The sequence below is a fragment of the Anabas testudineus genome, chromosome 18 (assembly GCF_900324465.2).
Source record: "Anabas testudineus chromosome 18, fAnaTes1.2, whole genome shotgun sequence".
Classification (NCBI taxonomy): Eukaryota; Metazoa; Chordata; class Actinopteri; order Anabantiformes; family Anabantidae; genus Anabas; species Anabas testudineus.
This window is the reverse complement of record NC_046627.1, coordinates 12305711-12320291: the sequence shown is the minus strand read 5'-3', so window position 1 is coordinate 12320291 and position 14581 is coordinate 12305711. Positions and strand designations below refer to the sequence as shown.

At 38.5% G+C, this 14581-nt stretch overlaps 2 protein-coding genes across 2 annotated transcripts; one reads left to right on the top strand and one right to left on the bottom strand.

Annotated features, from left to right (window-relative positions):
• Positions 1 to 1935: 1935 nt before the first annotated feature.
• On the bottom strand, positions 1936 to 10595 carry LOC113168525 (Fc receptor-like protein 5). The gene is made up of 6 exons (XM_026369597.1): positions 10480 to 10595; positions 5239 to 5343; positions 4187 to 4438; positions 3841 to 4101; positions 3440 to 3583; positions 1936 to 2428 (listed from the first exon to the last, which is right to left on the bottom strand). Exons 2-6 carry the CDS (start codon positions 5264 to 5266, stop codon positions 2394 to 2396), a joined length of 720 nt encoding a protein of 239 aa, XP_026225382.1. The 5' UTR covers positions 5267 to 5343; positions 10480 to 10595; the 3' UTR covers positions 1936 to 2393.
• On the top strand, positions 9420 to 10971 carry LOC113168550 (selection and upkeep of intraepithelial T-cells protein 1-like). Its single transcript, XM_026369631.1, has 2 exons — positions 9420 to 9883; positions 10544 to 10971. Exons 1-2 carry the CDS (start codon positions 9823 to 9825, stop codon positions 10945 to 10947), a joined length of 465 nt encoding a protein of 154 aa, XP_026225416.1. The 5' UTR covers positions 9420 to 9822; the 3' UTR covers positions 10948 to 10971.
• Positions 10972 to 14581: the final 3610 nt, after the last annotated feature.

Genomic DNA, 14581 nt, shown 5'->3' with positions numbered 1-14581 from the left:
GAGGGACAACAATTAAAGTTTGGTTAGATTTACAGTATATTTATCGACCTTATTATAAGAAGGTTAAACCCTGAACAGACCAATCATGTTAAATTCTAATATGTTATAAAGAACAACACATAAACAAGTTCTGGATTACAAACTAGGTGGGTCTGGTGAGACATTGAATTTAAAAGGGATAGAATCAGCTGGAGGGTGGCACAGTGGTGTGGTTGTTTTGTATATTCTCCCTGTGGCTGCGTAAGTAAACTTCCTCCCACCATCCTAAAAAGACGTGCATGTTAGATTAACTGGTGACACTAAACCACAAACTTTGTGTAAATGTGTCTCACACTCTTTCACATCATGTGCAGGTAAACATGAGGATAAAAAGGAAACAGATGATGATCTGCCAGTGTGGTTTACAACACGGCAGAGTTCAGTTTGTAGTTGTGGTTTTACTCTGACTGTGTGAGATGATACTTCAGCATGTGTTTCGGTGAAAAGAGCAAACAGAGTTCCCGAAACTCCGCAGCGGTAACAAGCAGGTCAAACTCATCTCTTATTTTTGTGGAAGAATTAAACCTGGTGAAGAGTATGCACACTCAAATAGTATACTTCAATACAGTCCTGAGGTTTTCATTGCCACAATTGGTTAGACTTAAATGACTACAGGCTTTTTTCTTCAAGACTTTTTTTTGACACTGACACAAGCTATTGATAATGAAAATGTGTGCTGTATTGTTTCAGCTTAGCCTAACATTCGCAGATACAAAAGTAACTTTGCTGAAATTCTGATTTAGTGAAGACACCCAATCCACATGATGAGCTGCATGCAGGGCAGGTGTAGCTAAAAGGGCAGCCAAAAGGGCAGTGGTACATAAGACCCAAGTTTGCTCTAGAGTGATGTGATGTTTCACACTTCACCCACTATAGCACCTTTTGGTTGCAGTTCCTGTTTACCAGCTCTGTGCAGCATGTTGATGTACTGTCATCTTTGTTTCTGACATTTATAATAATAGAAACGACAGGTCACGGTCAACAAACACTCTTTATTGGAAAACAAGTAGGAAAAACAAATACATAAAAACATATGCAATTTTTCATCTATTTAAACAGTAAGCTCATCAGATACACCAGCACAGCATATACAATGGCAAAGAAAAACTATGTGAACCTTCATGGTTTTCTGTATTAATTTGTCATAAAATGCGATCTGATCTTCATCTATGTCAAGATTTTTACAAAAACATAATGTAAGTGGAAAAAGTATGTGAACCCTTTGAATAATTTCTTCAAAAAAGCAAATTGAGTCCGAAAACTAGTTTGGAGGTGTGGACTAAAGCTACTTTGACTGACAAAAATCTCAGCACAAGAATAATGTGCTTATGTGAGCCACTCCTCGCCAAAATCTACCAAGAAGAGGGCGGCCAGTCAAAATGACTCAAAACGTACAACAAACACTCACCAATGAGGTAAAGAATCAACCCTGAGTGACAGCCAAATATTTGAAGGCATCATTGTAACTGGCTAACATCTGTGTTCATGAGTCTACAGTAGGTAAAACATTGAACTAGCTGTTGAACTAGTACTGCTGCATAGCATTATGATATCATCATCCAAATCATAAAGCATGGTGGAGGAAACATTATGATTTGAGCCTGCTTTGCTGCATCAGGGCCTGGCCAGCTTGCTGCGATTGGGAGGAAGATGAATTCCCAAGTGCAAAATCCAAAATCCACCTTTTGGAGCTGTCAAGTCAGAGCCCAGACCTCAACCCAATAGAGATGCTATGGAATTACTTGAAGAGCAACAGACATGAGACGTCCAAAGAATATTACAGAGCTAAAGCAGTTCTACAGGAAGAATGGGCTAAAATTCCTCTTGGACGATGTGCAGGTCTGATCCAGAGTTGCAGGAAGAGTCTGGATGATGTTTTGCTGTCAAAGAGGGTCAACCAGTTATTTATTCCAAGGGTTCACATACTTTTTTCCACTATGACTATAAGGTTTTTATGGTTGTCAATAAAGACATATTATTTTAGCCATATTTTGTTTGTAACATCTCTTCACATGGATAGATCAGAAGGTTCACATACTTTTTGAGGTGAATATTATGTAAAGGAATCAGCTAAATGGCATGAAATTAATATTGTGAAACTAATTGCTTTATTATGTGGATTATTTTCAGAATTTGAGCAAGCGCTTTCATTTTAGCACAAATTGTTGCACTGCAGTTACATTCATTACTTTCTTTGTGTTGATTTTCATGTTTATTTGAACACAGTTGAAATCTGCATGCACAGACACAACTAAAACAAAAACTTCCCCATAAATGTCCAACACGTCTGACTGCTGCTGGATTTAGGCCACTTCATCATATAATGTGAACCCTGCTTCACCCCCTCACAACTCCTAAATCACACGATTTTCTTTCAGCTCATCCCGAACTGCAGGAAGAGAAGAGCAAAGAAAGTTTTTAGAACCTTATTTCAGGAAGTATCATCAAGTCACTACTTTGCTGCGCCTGTCACCTCACTAGCTGTCACTCATATTGGTGCCATTTAACACTTAGCTGCACTCGTCTTCCTGTTTTTTGCAAGTGTTGCTCCAACAACAGACTGTGTTGCTGACCTCACCCTGTTATTGCTGTTCAATAAAGCCAACAGCAGAAAAGCTAGTAGTGCTTCTGATGTTTAGTTTAAATAGAGTACATTCACTTGCACTTACAATATATTTCTTCTTATTCCAAACTCTCAACACTTCTGAATAGTGAGAAACCTAACGTTCACCTTGCAGGAAGTTCAAACATCATCAAACAGAAACTGTTGTTTCAACAACTCTGTGAGAGTAAGTGGGTAGAAAGTCACGTTAAGACTGATACCAGCATTAAAAAGCATCTGTGCATGTTCACCATAGCAAGACAGGCTGCAGAAAACCCTGTGTTATGCAGAGGACAGTTGTCCCAGTGAACGATGGTGTGTAGAGATGAGATGAAGTAAGTGCAAACTAACTTATGTGGTTGTGTTGAAGTCCCTCGTTGCCTGTTTTTTTTATGTTGTGGTTACTTCTGGTAATTAAAGCTACAGTATGTCACTTTTTCAGGAATATTTTTACAATTTTTTATTTACTTTTTTCAAACCACATCTTATATTGGAGAGGTACTGTCAGTGTCTTCTGTTAAAGGGTTTTTTTGATGGTACATATATAATTTTTGTGAAGTTGGGTTATGCACGTTGTCCAAGGCCCAAAGCTTGAGGCGAGTGTGTGTTTGTGTGCTGGTCCTAGGATTTCAAGTGTGTTTCTTTTCTTTTTTTTTTTTACTTCATGTCAAGCATTGGTGAAGGATAACTGACCCTTAATTTGGGGCCTCTAGACTGATTAAGTGCACTGTCCCTGCCACCACCTTTCTCTTTGAGTCTTCAAACGGAGAGATATACATCATTTGAAGGTTTTCTTACCTCTAGCCCACCGTCGGTATGCGTATATGCACAGTATCACTATGACAATGTAGAGGTTGAACAGCAGGACAACACACACCATTATAGGCTGAGAAGTGACAGGAGGAGGAGGAGGAGTAGGGGCTCTTACAGGCCAAGTTCTGACTGTGACAAAGAAAACAAGAGTGTTTTAAATGGAAAAGTGACACAAACTCTAAAATCTAAATTCCATTATCTATTAGTATGATGAGAGGGTTGCAAAAGGACAACAGACTGTTGTTGACTTGTAGTTTTAAACACATGGGATCATTTATGTATCAGCACTAATTCGTTATCTTTTTTTGGCCACTAACTGAGATTTATTCGTTTTGCAACATCTTAAGCCTTCACCAGACTATATTTGAAACCGAGCATCATTTCACCTTTCACTGGCAGCCAGCTCGTCAGTGACTCTCTTTTTGTGGGATGTCGACACTTGTAGAAACCTTCATCAGATTTGGAAACTGCTGAAAGGATCATCTTTCCTTCAGGCCCAGTACCAATGAAATCACCATCTCTGTAGAAGTCAGCTGAGAAATTTGATGTAGAAGCGTCATGGTTTTCATCTTTGTAGGAACAGCAAAGTGTCACATTATCCCCCTCCATCACGGGAAGTGCAGGGCTCTCCAGGATCACAACACTAGCTGATGTAGAAAAGGATAAACCCTAGTAAAAATGACTCCAGCAACACATAAGAAAAACATAAACTCTGAGTACATATGGTTTTACCTGTGACTGTGATGTTGACGGTTTTGCTGCGCTCTCCATGCTGAGACTCGCACCAGTACACTCCAGTGTCTGATGGGTATGCACTCTCAATGGTGCATGAGGACTCACTTACAATTGCCCATCCTTTCTGACATTGCTGAGACTTGTGCTCAGAGGTATTTCTCTTTACTGTCCAGCCACTGCAGCTTTCTCCACAGCTCAGGGAGATTTGGGTATATTGAAAGTACTGAGATCTGTTGGGAGTGATGATCACTGTGGGGTGGGTAAACACAACACTGACATATTATTAAAATTATTATGTTTATGTTGTGTAAAGGCTAAATGTCATAAAACTGGAAATTCCATTGTTGATCAAGGGTGATTAGGTTCTAGTCTAACCCCTTCATGACTGGTGGTCACCACATACGTAGAGTCCCCAAAGATAGGTTCTTGTTTTCCGTATAATAGATGGACCAGAGGACATCTCTTAGAGTGGTTTTAGATTATATTGTAAGATTACTGGGTTGAAGATTTAGTTTTAAATGGATGAAATTTCCAAAAATCCCCCCATCAATGAATGCTTGTTGTTACGTTGTATGTATGAAAATTAAAAATATGTAGCTTTTATAGCAAAATGATATCATTAAAATGAAACCTTTCTAGAAGATATAAACATTTAAGTACTGAAACCTGTTCAGGAATGTTGATTTTAACCAAATACAGGACTTAATACATTACCTCACGTGCATCAGTTAACTGAAAATAAATTGAGTAAATCAGATTACTTTGTTTTAGTTTGATTTATACAATGTAATCTCATGTAAAATGTAACTATAAAAAAAATCAACAAATTGCAACATAGCTCTAGAGATGACTATTAAGTCAATTACAGGGGGGAGATCCTCAGTTCCTCATGTCAAAATGTGATCAAGCTAAAAGTAATGTCAATATAATAAAAAGCTGGTTTCTAACTGTCCCGTCTGCAGCCCAGACCTGTCATCCATTTAAAATATATGGTGCGTTATGATGTGGAATGTGTTAAGCAAAATAGTCGAAAAGCTAAACGTACTCACACAGCATTAGGCAGAGCGTGGTCTCCATTCTGTGTTAACGCGGTGCTCTGTAGATTGTCAGTATCAAGGTATTTATATGGTTTTCCTCACATTGCACAGGAAACGCTGACGTTGTGATTTTGAAGAATGCCAGCAAAAAAGATCAATAGGCATGATCTTCAAGACATTTACTAATTTGTTTAAAAATGTATTAAACAGATGTCAGCATTTTGTACAAGAAGTCCAATTTTATTCTGATTTGATCTGCACCTGAGAGTTCAACAGAAATACACAGTTGTGTGTCATAGGCATAATAGTGAAACCTGACATTATATTCTATGAAGATAAGAAGATGAGATTCTGTGATGACTAAGAGGAAAACCGCTCTATAGGGATACTCTTTTCTGTAGTAACCCAATGATTTACTTTTTAAACTTAAATCTATGAATTCACTATATAGAAGTGATGCTAGTTCCAAGCAGTACAATTTGTAATGTTGATGTCACCAAAACACCTGGTAAGTTATGATTACTTTTTACGGGCAAAATAGACAATTTTGTGAAATAACTACAGCATTGATGTATAAAACATTAACTAAGAAGACATTTGAACAGACATATATATTTTGTATATACAGTATTTTGTTGTAGATGACATGAAGGTTTCATGTGATTATTATTTTGTGATGATTTATCATTGTTCGAGTTCAAGTGCCAAAATATGACAGTGAAAGTACACAGATATCTGAAGAAGGCCTCACAGTTGAAAATGCATACTGTATCAGAAACCAAAAACCACGAGGTCAAAGGAATTGCTTGCAGTGCTCAGATACAGGACTATTTCAAGGAACCGATCTAGGAAAGGCTACTATGAAACTGCTGCACTTAAGGTTATCAAGAGCACAAAGGCCTCCATAATGATCTAATGTACTGTGTTTAGCACAACCAAGAATATACTAAGAGATTTCCAGGCCAAACTGAGCAATTGTGGGAGAATGGCTTGAGTAAGAAACACAGTAGGTGACACAACAAATTAACAGGTAAAACAGAAGGCTAAAACCAATAATAGTTATTAGAACTACTTACTGTTTAAAATCAGTCTCATAACATGCCACTGGGTGACAAGAAACTGCTAAAATCTGTCCGAAACATCTGTCCCAATATTTTTGCTCACCAAAAATGTGGCTGACCTGATAATATAAGGAACTTTTTCTCTATGGTTTAACACATTGAGGTGTTCTGATGCTCTTAACCGGGTAACTTGTCCTATTAATTGATAGATTTTCTTTCTGTTGGATGTTTTAAATCCATTGCAACAAAACTCATTACAGGGGTCCCACAAGGCTCAATTATAGTGACCATATTTTTGTAATTTAGAACCCGAGTTATGATCATAATCATGCAGATATGAACACATTACTTCATTTCTTAAAGGTCTTCACTGCCTAAAACATATTTAACTGAAAGGTTTTACAGCTGGTTGATAAATCTTGTAATAATGGCACAAATTTCAAAGAAACCTACAAGTTGTGATCATTACCAAGCACTCATGAAAAAATAGCAGTTAGCTATTAGGATTTTTTTTTAAATTGCATAGCATCCTGTTTTTGTTTCCTGTTTTCTGAGAACTTTGGTTTACTTCAGTGAACCTCACTATGACCAACCCACACTGACAGGTGATGAATGCAAAAATATTCAAGTTTATTTTTGTTTGTAAAATGAGGAACCTTTTTCTGTGATCAAATACTTAAACTGTACAAGACTATTTAATGAAAGACCAACATAATATGCAATACACCAAGTTATATCTGATGAAACCTATCTGACATTTAAAATAACTTCTTAATACAGCTGAAAGATCAAGTGTTATTGAAACAAAACAATACGACAGCGGGTTAAAAACTTCACACCTTAGATGTCAAACATAGACATAGCTTAAACCACAAACTCATCACCTCATATACACTTCCTTTTCACACTCAGCACTAGTATTTACCAATTTATTACAAGAATATTCCTGTCTCAACGTACAGTGTAATATCTGCATTCTCCAATACCCTAAAAGCAATGTTTTAGGGACAAATAGTCAAAAGTAGAGTTTATTTAGAAATAAAAGACTTCTGATATAGTAAGGTTAGTTTTCAGTCTGTTCAATCAGCGCTTTGTAGTGAGAAGACTAGACTGCTTCTTCTGACTTCTACCTGTCATAGCAAGTCTACATATCGGGTTTTGCAATAAAATGTTTCCAAACTTCTACTTCTAGTTCTTGTGAATCCCTTCGTTTTAACAGTCAAACTTCAGAGTAACATCATTGAGGTTTAAAAGGTTTAGTGACTATCAAATATTTGAAATTTGTATTATTTAAAAGCATCTAATGGATGAAGATTTCAAACTTTATGAGCTTTTCAAATTATTAAAAGAACTTTCAGGAGTTGGTGGTGGTAAAATTGCAAGTCGAAGCCCAGTCTTCCACACTGAGGGCAGCAATCTTGCAAGTACACTATCTCCCACTTCACCTGGGAGGTCTCAAAGACCTGGCAACCTGGCAAAGAGCTAAACACTGTACTACACAATTCCTTTCTTTTTGAATGAAAGATGGATGGATTTGGTAATGACAAAGAGTTTTAGACAAAAATATCCACTATGAAATTATTTACTATAAAACATCAGCATACTATGTTGAATATAAAGTCAATGAGACCCAAAGAAAGAAAAACTCTAACTTTTTTGTTAGATTTTCTAAGAAAGGCATGGCTTATCAAGTATTTGTTTCAAAAGTTTTATTGATGGATTATAACATTATTTCAGCATGTGTTTCCCATTGCGACAGAGCAGAGAATGTTCCCAAATTATTGCATCAGGACCAACCAAATAAAACAAGTCAAAATGGTGACACCTGCTGGCGAACTCTTGTAGTATTTGTATGGAAGAATTAAATCTGAGTCTAAAAGTAAGTAGCTATGTACATCTACTCCTGTGCCATACTTAAATACAGTTTTGATGTTCTTGAATAATACTAAAGTATTTCAGTTTTATGCTACTTGTTTACTTCCCTTTTAATCCACTAGAAGTCACAGGTAAATGTAGCACGTAGTACTTGTAGTAGTACTTATTATAGGTTCTGATTATAATGAACAGTATAAGGATGCTTGGTTGTTATGGAAAATGCACATCAGTAATAAGACAATGTGAGTTAATATATGAATTATCACGAACATGGGGCGTGTGGGTGTATTCCGTTTAATGTATGCTACTAAACTGTGTGATCTAAAAAACCTGAAACGAATTTACCAGTGACAAATGGGAGATAAATGAGAATGTGCATTTTGGCCCATTCAAATCTCATTTTGGCTTGAAGGTGTCACAGTCACAGGAGAGAAGACACAGACATAAATTACTCACCTCAAGGAAATTAGCTAATAGCTGGCCAAAACTTAACTTATTAGTAAATTAAACTGGTGTAAGTGGAGTTCTGGCCTTGTCTCTGCAACAGAAACATGAAATATTTCACAACCCTGTGACAAAGCTAGTGTGCCAGTATTAGTAGTTTTACACATTTTATAATAACAAATAGGAATAATTTTGAATGACCACCAGACACTACAGAAAAGTTTGTGATTTGTCCACATCTGCTGATAGAGTTTATAATAATGACAGAAATTCACAATTGATGGAATGATGGTTTCATTAATTATTTTTCAAGATTATAAAATCAACAACAGTTTCAGCAAATGAGACACAAAGTAAGAACTATTTGGGTATTAACAACTAAATAAAACAAAACTTTGCTAATTATTTTATAGCTTATTAAAAAGACATTAAGGAAGACAGTGAAGTGCTTATTCTCTTCTCTTACATTATTGTGAAACTGAAATGTCTAATGCAACATTGCACACAGAGACATGGGGAATTCTTGCCTTTTCGTAACTCCACTTGTTGTTGTAAGAGTTTTTAACTGATTTAGACAATAAAACATGTTAATTTTATTCAGCTTAATAATTAATTCACAACACATTTATAAAGGGTGCCTTACAATAATGATATTGAAATAGTATTATTAGAAGTCAAGTTAATTAAAATATGTTATATATGTTAATATGTTTTGTTATAAATGTTAATTTCTATTGATCTACTCACTACCATTTTGAATAATTGTCTTTATTTATCTATTTCCTACATTTACATTCATATTTTATTGATTTTAAACTAACACTGGATTATTATGATGCTGAAGTAAATATAAAAATGCAATGATTCTCAGGCGAGTTCTAGTGTTGCATAGAACTTCCACTTCCTTTGACTTATACTTAGATTTATGAACCTTTAATGATGTGGATAATGAAGAGTAAACCGCACTGACTCTAAAAATGATTTGTATCATGTTTGTGAAACTAAACGATGCTGCAACTTGTTTTCAACATGCTCCCCTCATCCCACCCTGCTAGATTTCATCAATGCGGACTTCTTTACGTCCTTACTAATGTGTCATGCAGAGCTTTCATCAGGAAGCTTTCACCATCAAAAAGAAGCTTTGTATATAACTATTGGACTGTGTATTTCCTTTTCAATCATAAATCATAAACTCTACCTGGTTGGTTGGTGAATAATGAAGGGGAATGGGGCTTTGGTCGTTTATTTGATGGCTCAGGCTGTCATTGCCTCAACAGGTATGTCGTCATACTTTAATAATGGACATTTACCAAAGCTGATATTCATGGTGAATTTCTTATTTTGAAGTTTCTCTCCTCTTTTGGTTCTCGGTAAAAACTGAAAGATTAAAAATGACTTGATTTCGCAACTTGTGAAATGATTGAGAAATTCATCAACACTGGCAGTTGAAGAAGTACATTTTTATAAAACACCGACTTCCTACTGACTATCTCTCTGATAAATAATGGAAAGGGTCAAACTGTTAAGACAATTTCTGTGAAGCTGAAATCCAGTGTGTGGACGGAGGAGGTCTCCTGTCCTATTTTTAGTTACCTTTGTCCATTTCCAGCACTTCATTTATTTATTTTTGACTGGTAATTTGCATTATCAGTTATGATATAATCATATGTAATGCAAAGTAAAGTAACAGAATAATTAATAGTACTGATCTATTTCAAGTTAAAAAATTACACATCCAAAAGAATGGCTTACAGGAAATTTTGTTGCACAATTTCCATCCTGTACTTGTTGATAATTTACGATATGTGCAACAGCTACTTCACAAAATTCAGATTATTACAAGCACATCAATTCATTTTAAACATAGACTAACCTTGGTCGTGACTTTGTCGGATGTCTGAAGAAATCTATATTGTCTACTGTTGTTTCTTCAACAGGCCCTGATGTGGTTTGCCCTTCTCAGCCACTACTGGCATCAGTCAGTGAGAATGTGATCCTGCAGTGCCACCTTGTTCCCCCAGTAGATATGAGAGACATGACAGTGGAGTGGAGTCATGGACACTTTAACTACACTGTTCTTTTGTATCAAGATGGAAAAGACAACTTTAAAGAGGAGAACAAGACCTTTACAAACAGGACATCTGTCTCCTATCAGGGTCTGAACAAAGGAGACCTGTCACTGAGGCTGTTCTCAGTACAGCTGTCTGACAGTGGAACATACAGATGTTCCATTCACATTGAAAAACTGCAGAGCAGCTGTTATGTTAACCTCAGTGTTGGTAAGTGCAGATATGCAGTAAATGTTCAAATACACAGGGGATTACTGATTACAGTACAGTAATTGTCACATAATTAATAACATTAAAGGTAAACATTTTTACTATGAGCGATGAAGGTCAGAATCATATTTAAATTCATTCTGTGTAATATTGAAACATTTTGCGCATGTTGAAAAAGGCAAAATATTGGCAAATAAATGTACTTTTAAAAATTTGCTTTTGCAGCAGAAAACAAAAACAACAGATCAGAGCATCAACAAAACACTGGTAAGTAAAAAAAAAAAAAGAAAACAAATAAATCAATTTTGGTTTAAACTATCATCAACATGTAAATTGATTGGTAATCAAGTTAACAACCAAAAGCATCTCTTTAAGGCTGAGCCAAAATCTAACATCACCACCCTAACATACATTAACACAGCAGTTAAAACATTTTAAAGCACAAATCCTGACATCTCCTGTTTTATATTCAGATTGGGAAAATAACAGAAAAACTGAGATCATCATCTATTGTGTGGTTGGCATTGTGATCATCCTTATTTTAATCGCAGTAGCATGTAGGACGGAAAAAGGACCTGAATGTGAGTTCCGTAGTTTCCTAATTTATAAACTTAGGTCCTACACAATGTGTAAAATACATTCTCATCATATGTTCAGTTTGTTAAGTTATTTAAGTATTTGTCAAGTTTCAACAAAGTAGCTATAATCAGTTTAACCTGACAAATATTTTTAATGCAATTTCTTCTTTGTTGTTGTTGTTTAGGTGTGGCGGCTACATGTGTTGAAGTGTGTGTGGAAGTAAGTTGTGCTGCATGTGTGGGTTTATTTTGGCTTTAATCATGCGCCTCCCACATCTGTTCTGCCTACATACACACAGTATGTCACCTGTCCCACCAGAGACAATAAAATATTGGATTTGTTTTATGCCAACGCCAAGGAGGCATACTGTGTATCCTCCCTCCCTCCCCTGGGGAGAGCGGACCACAACATTGTACATCTCCAGCCTGTGTATAAACCTGTAGTACACAGGCAGCCAGTGGTGCCCCGTACAGTGAAGAGGTGGACTGCTGAGAGCGAGGAGGCTCTCAGGGACTGTTTCGACACCACTGTGTGGATGGAGCTTTGTGACCCACATGGGGAGGACATCAGTGGCCTCACAGACTGCATAACGGACTACATAAACTTTTGCTTTGAAAACACTGTCCCCTCCAAGGTGGTACGGTGTTTTGCAAACAACAAGCCGTGGATTACCCTGGATATCAAAGCTCTCCTAAAGGAGAAGAAGAGAGCTTTCAGATCTGGGGACAAGGAGGAGCTAAAGAGGGTGCAGAAGGAGCTCAGGAGGAAGATCCGGGAGGGAAAGACCAACTACAGGAGGAAGATGGAGGAGCAGCTGCAGCAGCAGAACATCAGTGGGGTGTGGAGAAGCCTGAAAACCATCTCCGGCTACAAATCACCCCACTCACAGCCTGAGGGGGACCTGAGGTGGGTCAACGATCTGAACCTGCATTTCAATAGGTTTGATCAAGCACCCGCTACGACCCCCACGCAGCCTCATTCAAACTCTTCAACACCAGGACTACCCCCCACAGCAATAGCCCTTCACACCTCTGGCCCATCCCAGCAAACCACTCCACCTGGACCACCCCCCACAGCATTAGCCCTTCACACCTCTGGCCCATCTCAACAAACCACTTCACATCTCACTGAATCCAGCCACCCCTGCAGTACAGAGCCCCCCTGCTCACCCCTGTCCTTTTCAGCTGCCCAGGTGAGAAAAGAGCTGAGGAAGATCAAGGCAAAGAAAGCAGCTGGACCAGATGGCATCAGCTCCAGACTCCTTAAGTCCTGCGCCAGTGAACTGTGTGGCGTTCTGGAGCATGTCTTTAACCTGAGCCTAAAGCTGAGGGTGGTACCAGAACTTTGGAAGACCTCCTGTGTGGTACCTGTGCCTAAGACACCACATGCCAGAGATCCCAGCAGCTTCAGACCAGTGGCCCTTACTTCACACCTGATGAAGACACTGGAGAGACTGGTCCTGGGCCACCTCCGCTCCACAGTGGGCCCTTCCCTAGACCCACTGCAATTTGCCTACCGACCTGGCATCGGAGTAGAGGACGCTGTTATCTTCCTTCTACACCGTGCTCTTACTCACCTGGAGAAGCCTGGCAGCACTGTGAGGATCATGTTTTTTGATTTCTCGAGTGCTTTCAACACCATCCAGCCGGTGCTTTTGAAAGACAAACTGGAGAGGGCTGGCGTGGACCTTGATCTTACAGAGTGGATCCTGGACTATCTCACAAATAGGCCACAGTTTGTGAGAGCCCGGGACTGTACGTCTGACCGGGTGACCTGCAGTGTGGGTGCCCCCCAGGGGACTGTTCTGGCCCCCTTCCTCTTCACCCTCTACACTGCAGACTTCAGGCACAACACGGACAGCTGTGTTCTGCAGAAGTTCTCTGATGATTCTGCGATTGTCGGCCTGATCACTGACGATGAAGACGCGGAGTACAGAGGACTTACGCAGAACTTTGTGGCCTGGTGTCGGCAAAACCACCTTCTGATCAATGCGAAGAAAACCAAAGAGATGGTGGTGGATTTTCGCCGACGGCAGCCTGCTGTCCCCTCACTGGTGAACATACAGGGAACAGATATTGAGAGAGTGGACTCTTATAAGTATCTGGGTGTTCACCTAAACAATAAACTAGACTGGACTCATAACACGGATGCACTGTTCAGGAAGGGTCAGAGCAGGTTGTACCTCCTGAGGAGACTGAGGTCTTTTGGTGTGAAGGGAGCACTCCTGAAGACCTTCTATGACTCTGTAGTGGCATCAGCCATCCTGTACGGTGTGGCCTGCTGGAGCAGCAGCATCACAGAGAGGGAGAGGAAGAAGCTGGACAAAGTAATCAAGAAGTCCAGCTCTGTCCTGGGCTGTCCCTTGGACTCAGTGCGAGAGGTGGGTGAGAGAAGGGTCCTGGCAAAACTGACATCCATGCTGGACCACGAGTCTCACCCACTGCAGGACGCCCTGTCTGCTCTGGGGAGCAGCTTCAGTGACAGACTGATTCACCCTCGCTGTGCGAAGGAGAGATTACGCAGATCTTTTCTCCCTGCTGCAGTCAGACTGTACAATGAACACTGCTGATACTAATATTACACCTGGACAATAATCATAAACCAACTTACACAATGTACATTTTCAATACTGCCATCTAGTAATATCCATATACTGTACATACTCATACTGCTACATATACTATACTTACATGTATATATTTTATTTATTACTGAACTGTTTATACTGTCAGGTTTCATAGCCTATTTATCTCGGACTGTGCCAGTTTAGTATTTCGTCTCCTTTGGTCAGACTGTCTTTCTGACACTCTAGTATTTAAGCTGTTGTAAAAATGCAATTTCCCCATTGTGGGACTAATAAAGGTTTTCTTATCTTATCTTATTACTTGCTCAGAGGTGACAAGCAGCAGCTATTGTGTTGTGCTGGTTTTTATTCCAGCCAAAGTCTTTTATAAATCTATATCTATATAACCTCTCTATATAGATATAGATCTCTCTCTGTCTGTCTCTCTCTCTCTCTCTCTCTCTCTCTCTCTATATATATATATATATATATATATATATATATGCATATATATGTACACTCACAGTATGAAGCAACAATTCTGTAATTTAAAT

Excerpts from the sequence above, each read along its gene's own strand:
- LOC113168525 (XM_026369597.1), bottom strand. The coding sequence starts at position 5,266 with ATGGAGACCACGCTCTGCCTAATGCTGT. Across the intron at positions 4,439-5,238 it reads CACGCTCTGCCTAATGCTGT|TGATCATCACTCCCAACAGA; the intron begins GTGAGTACGTTT and ends CCCACCCCACAG. Across the intron at positions 2,429-3,439 it reads ATACCGACGGTGGGCTAGAG|TTCGGGATGAGCTGAAAGAA; the intron begins GTAAGAAAACCT and ends CTCTTCCTGCAG.
- LOC113168550 (XM_026369631.1), top strand. The coding sequence starts at position 9,823 with ATGAAGGGGAATGGGGCTTTGGTCGTTTATTTGATGGCTCAGGCTGTC. Across the intron at positions 9,884-10,543 it reads GGCTGTCATTGCCTCAACAG|GCCCTGATGTGGTTTGCCCT; the intron begins GTATGTCGTCAT and ends TTTCTTCAACAG.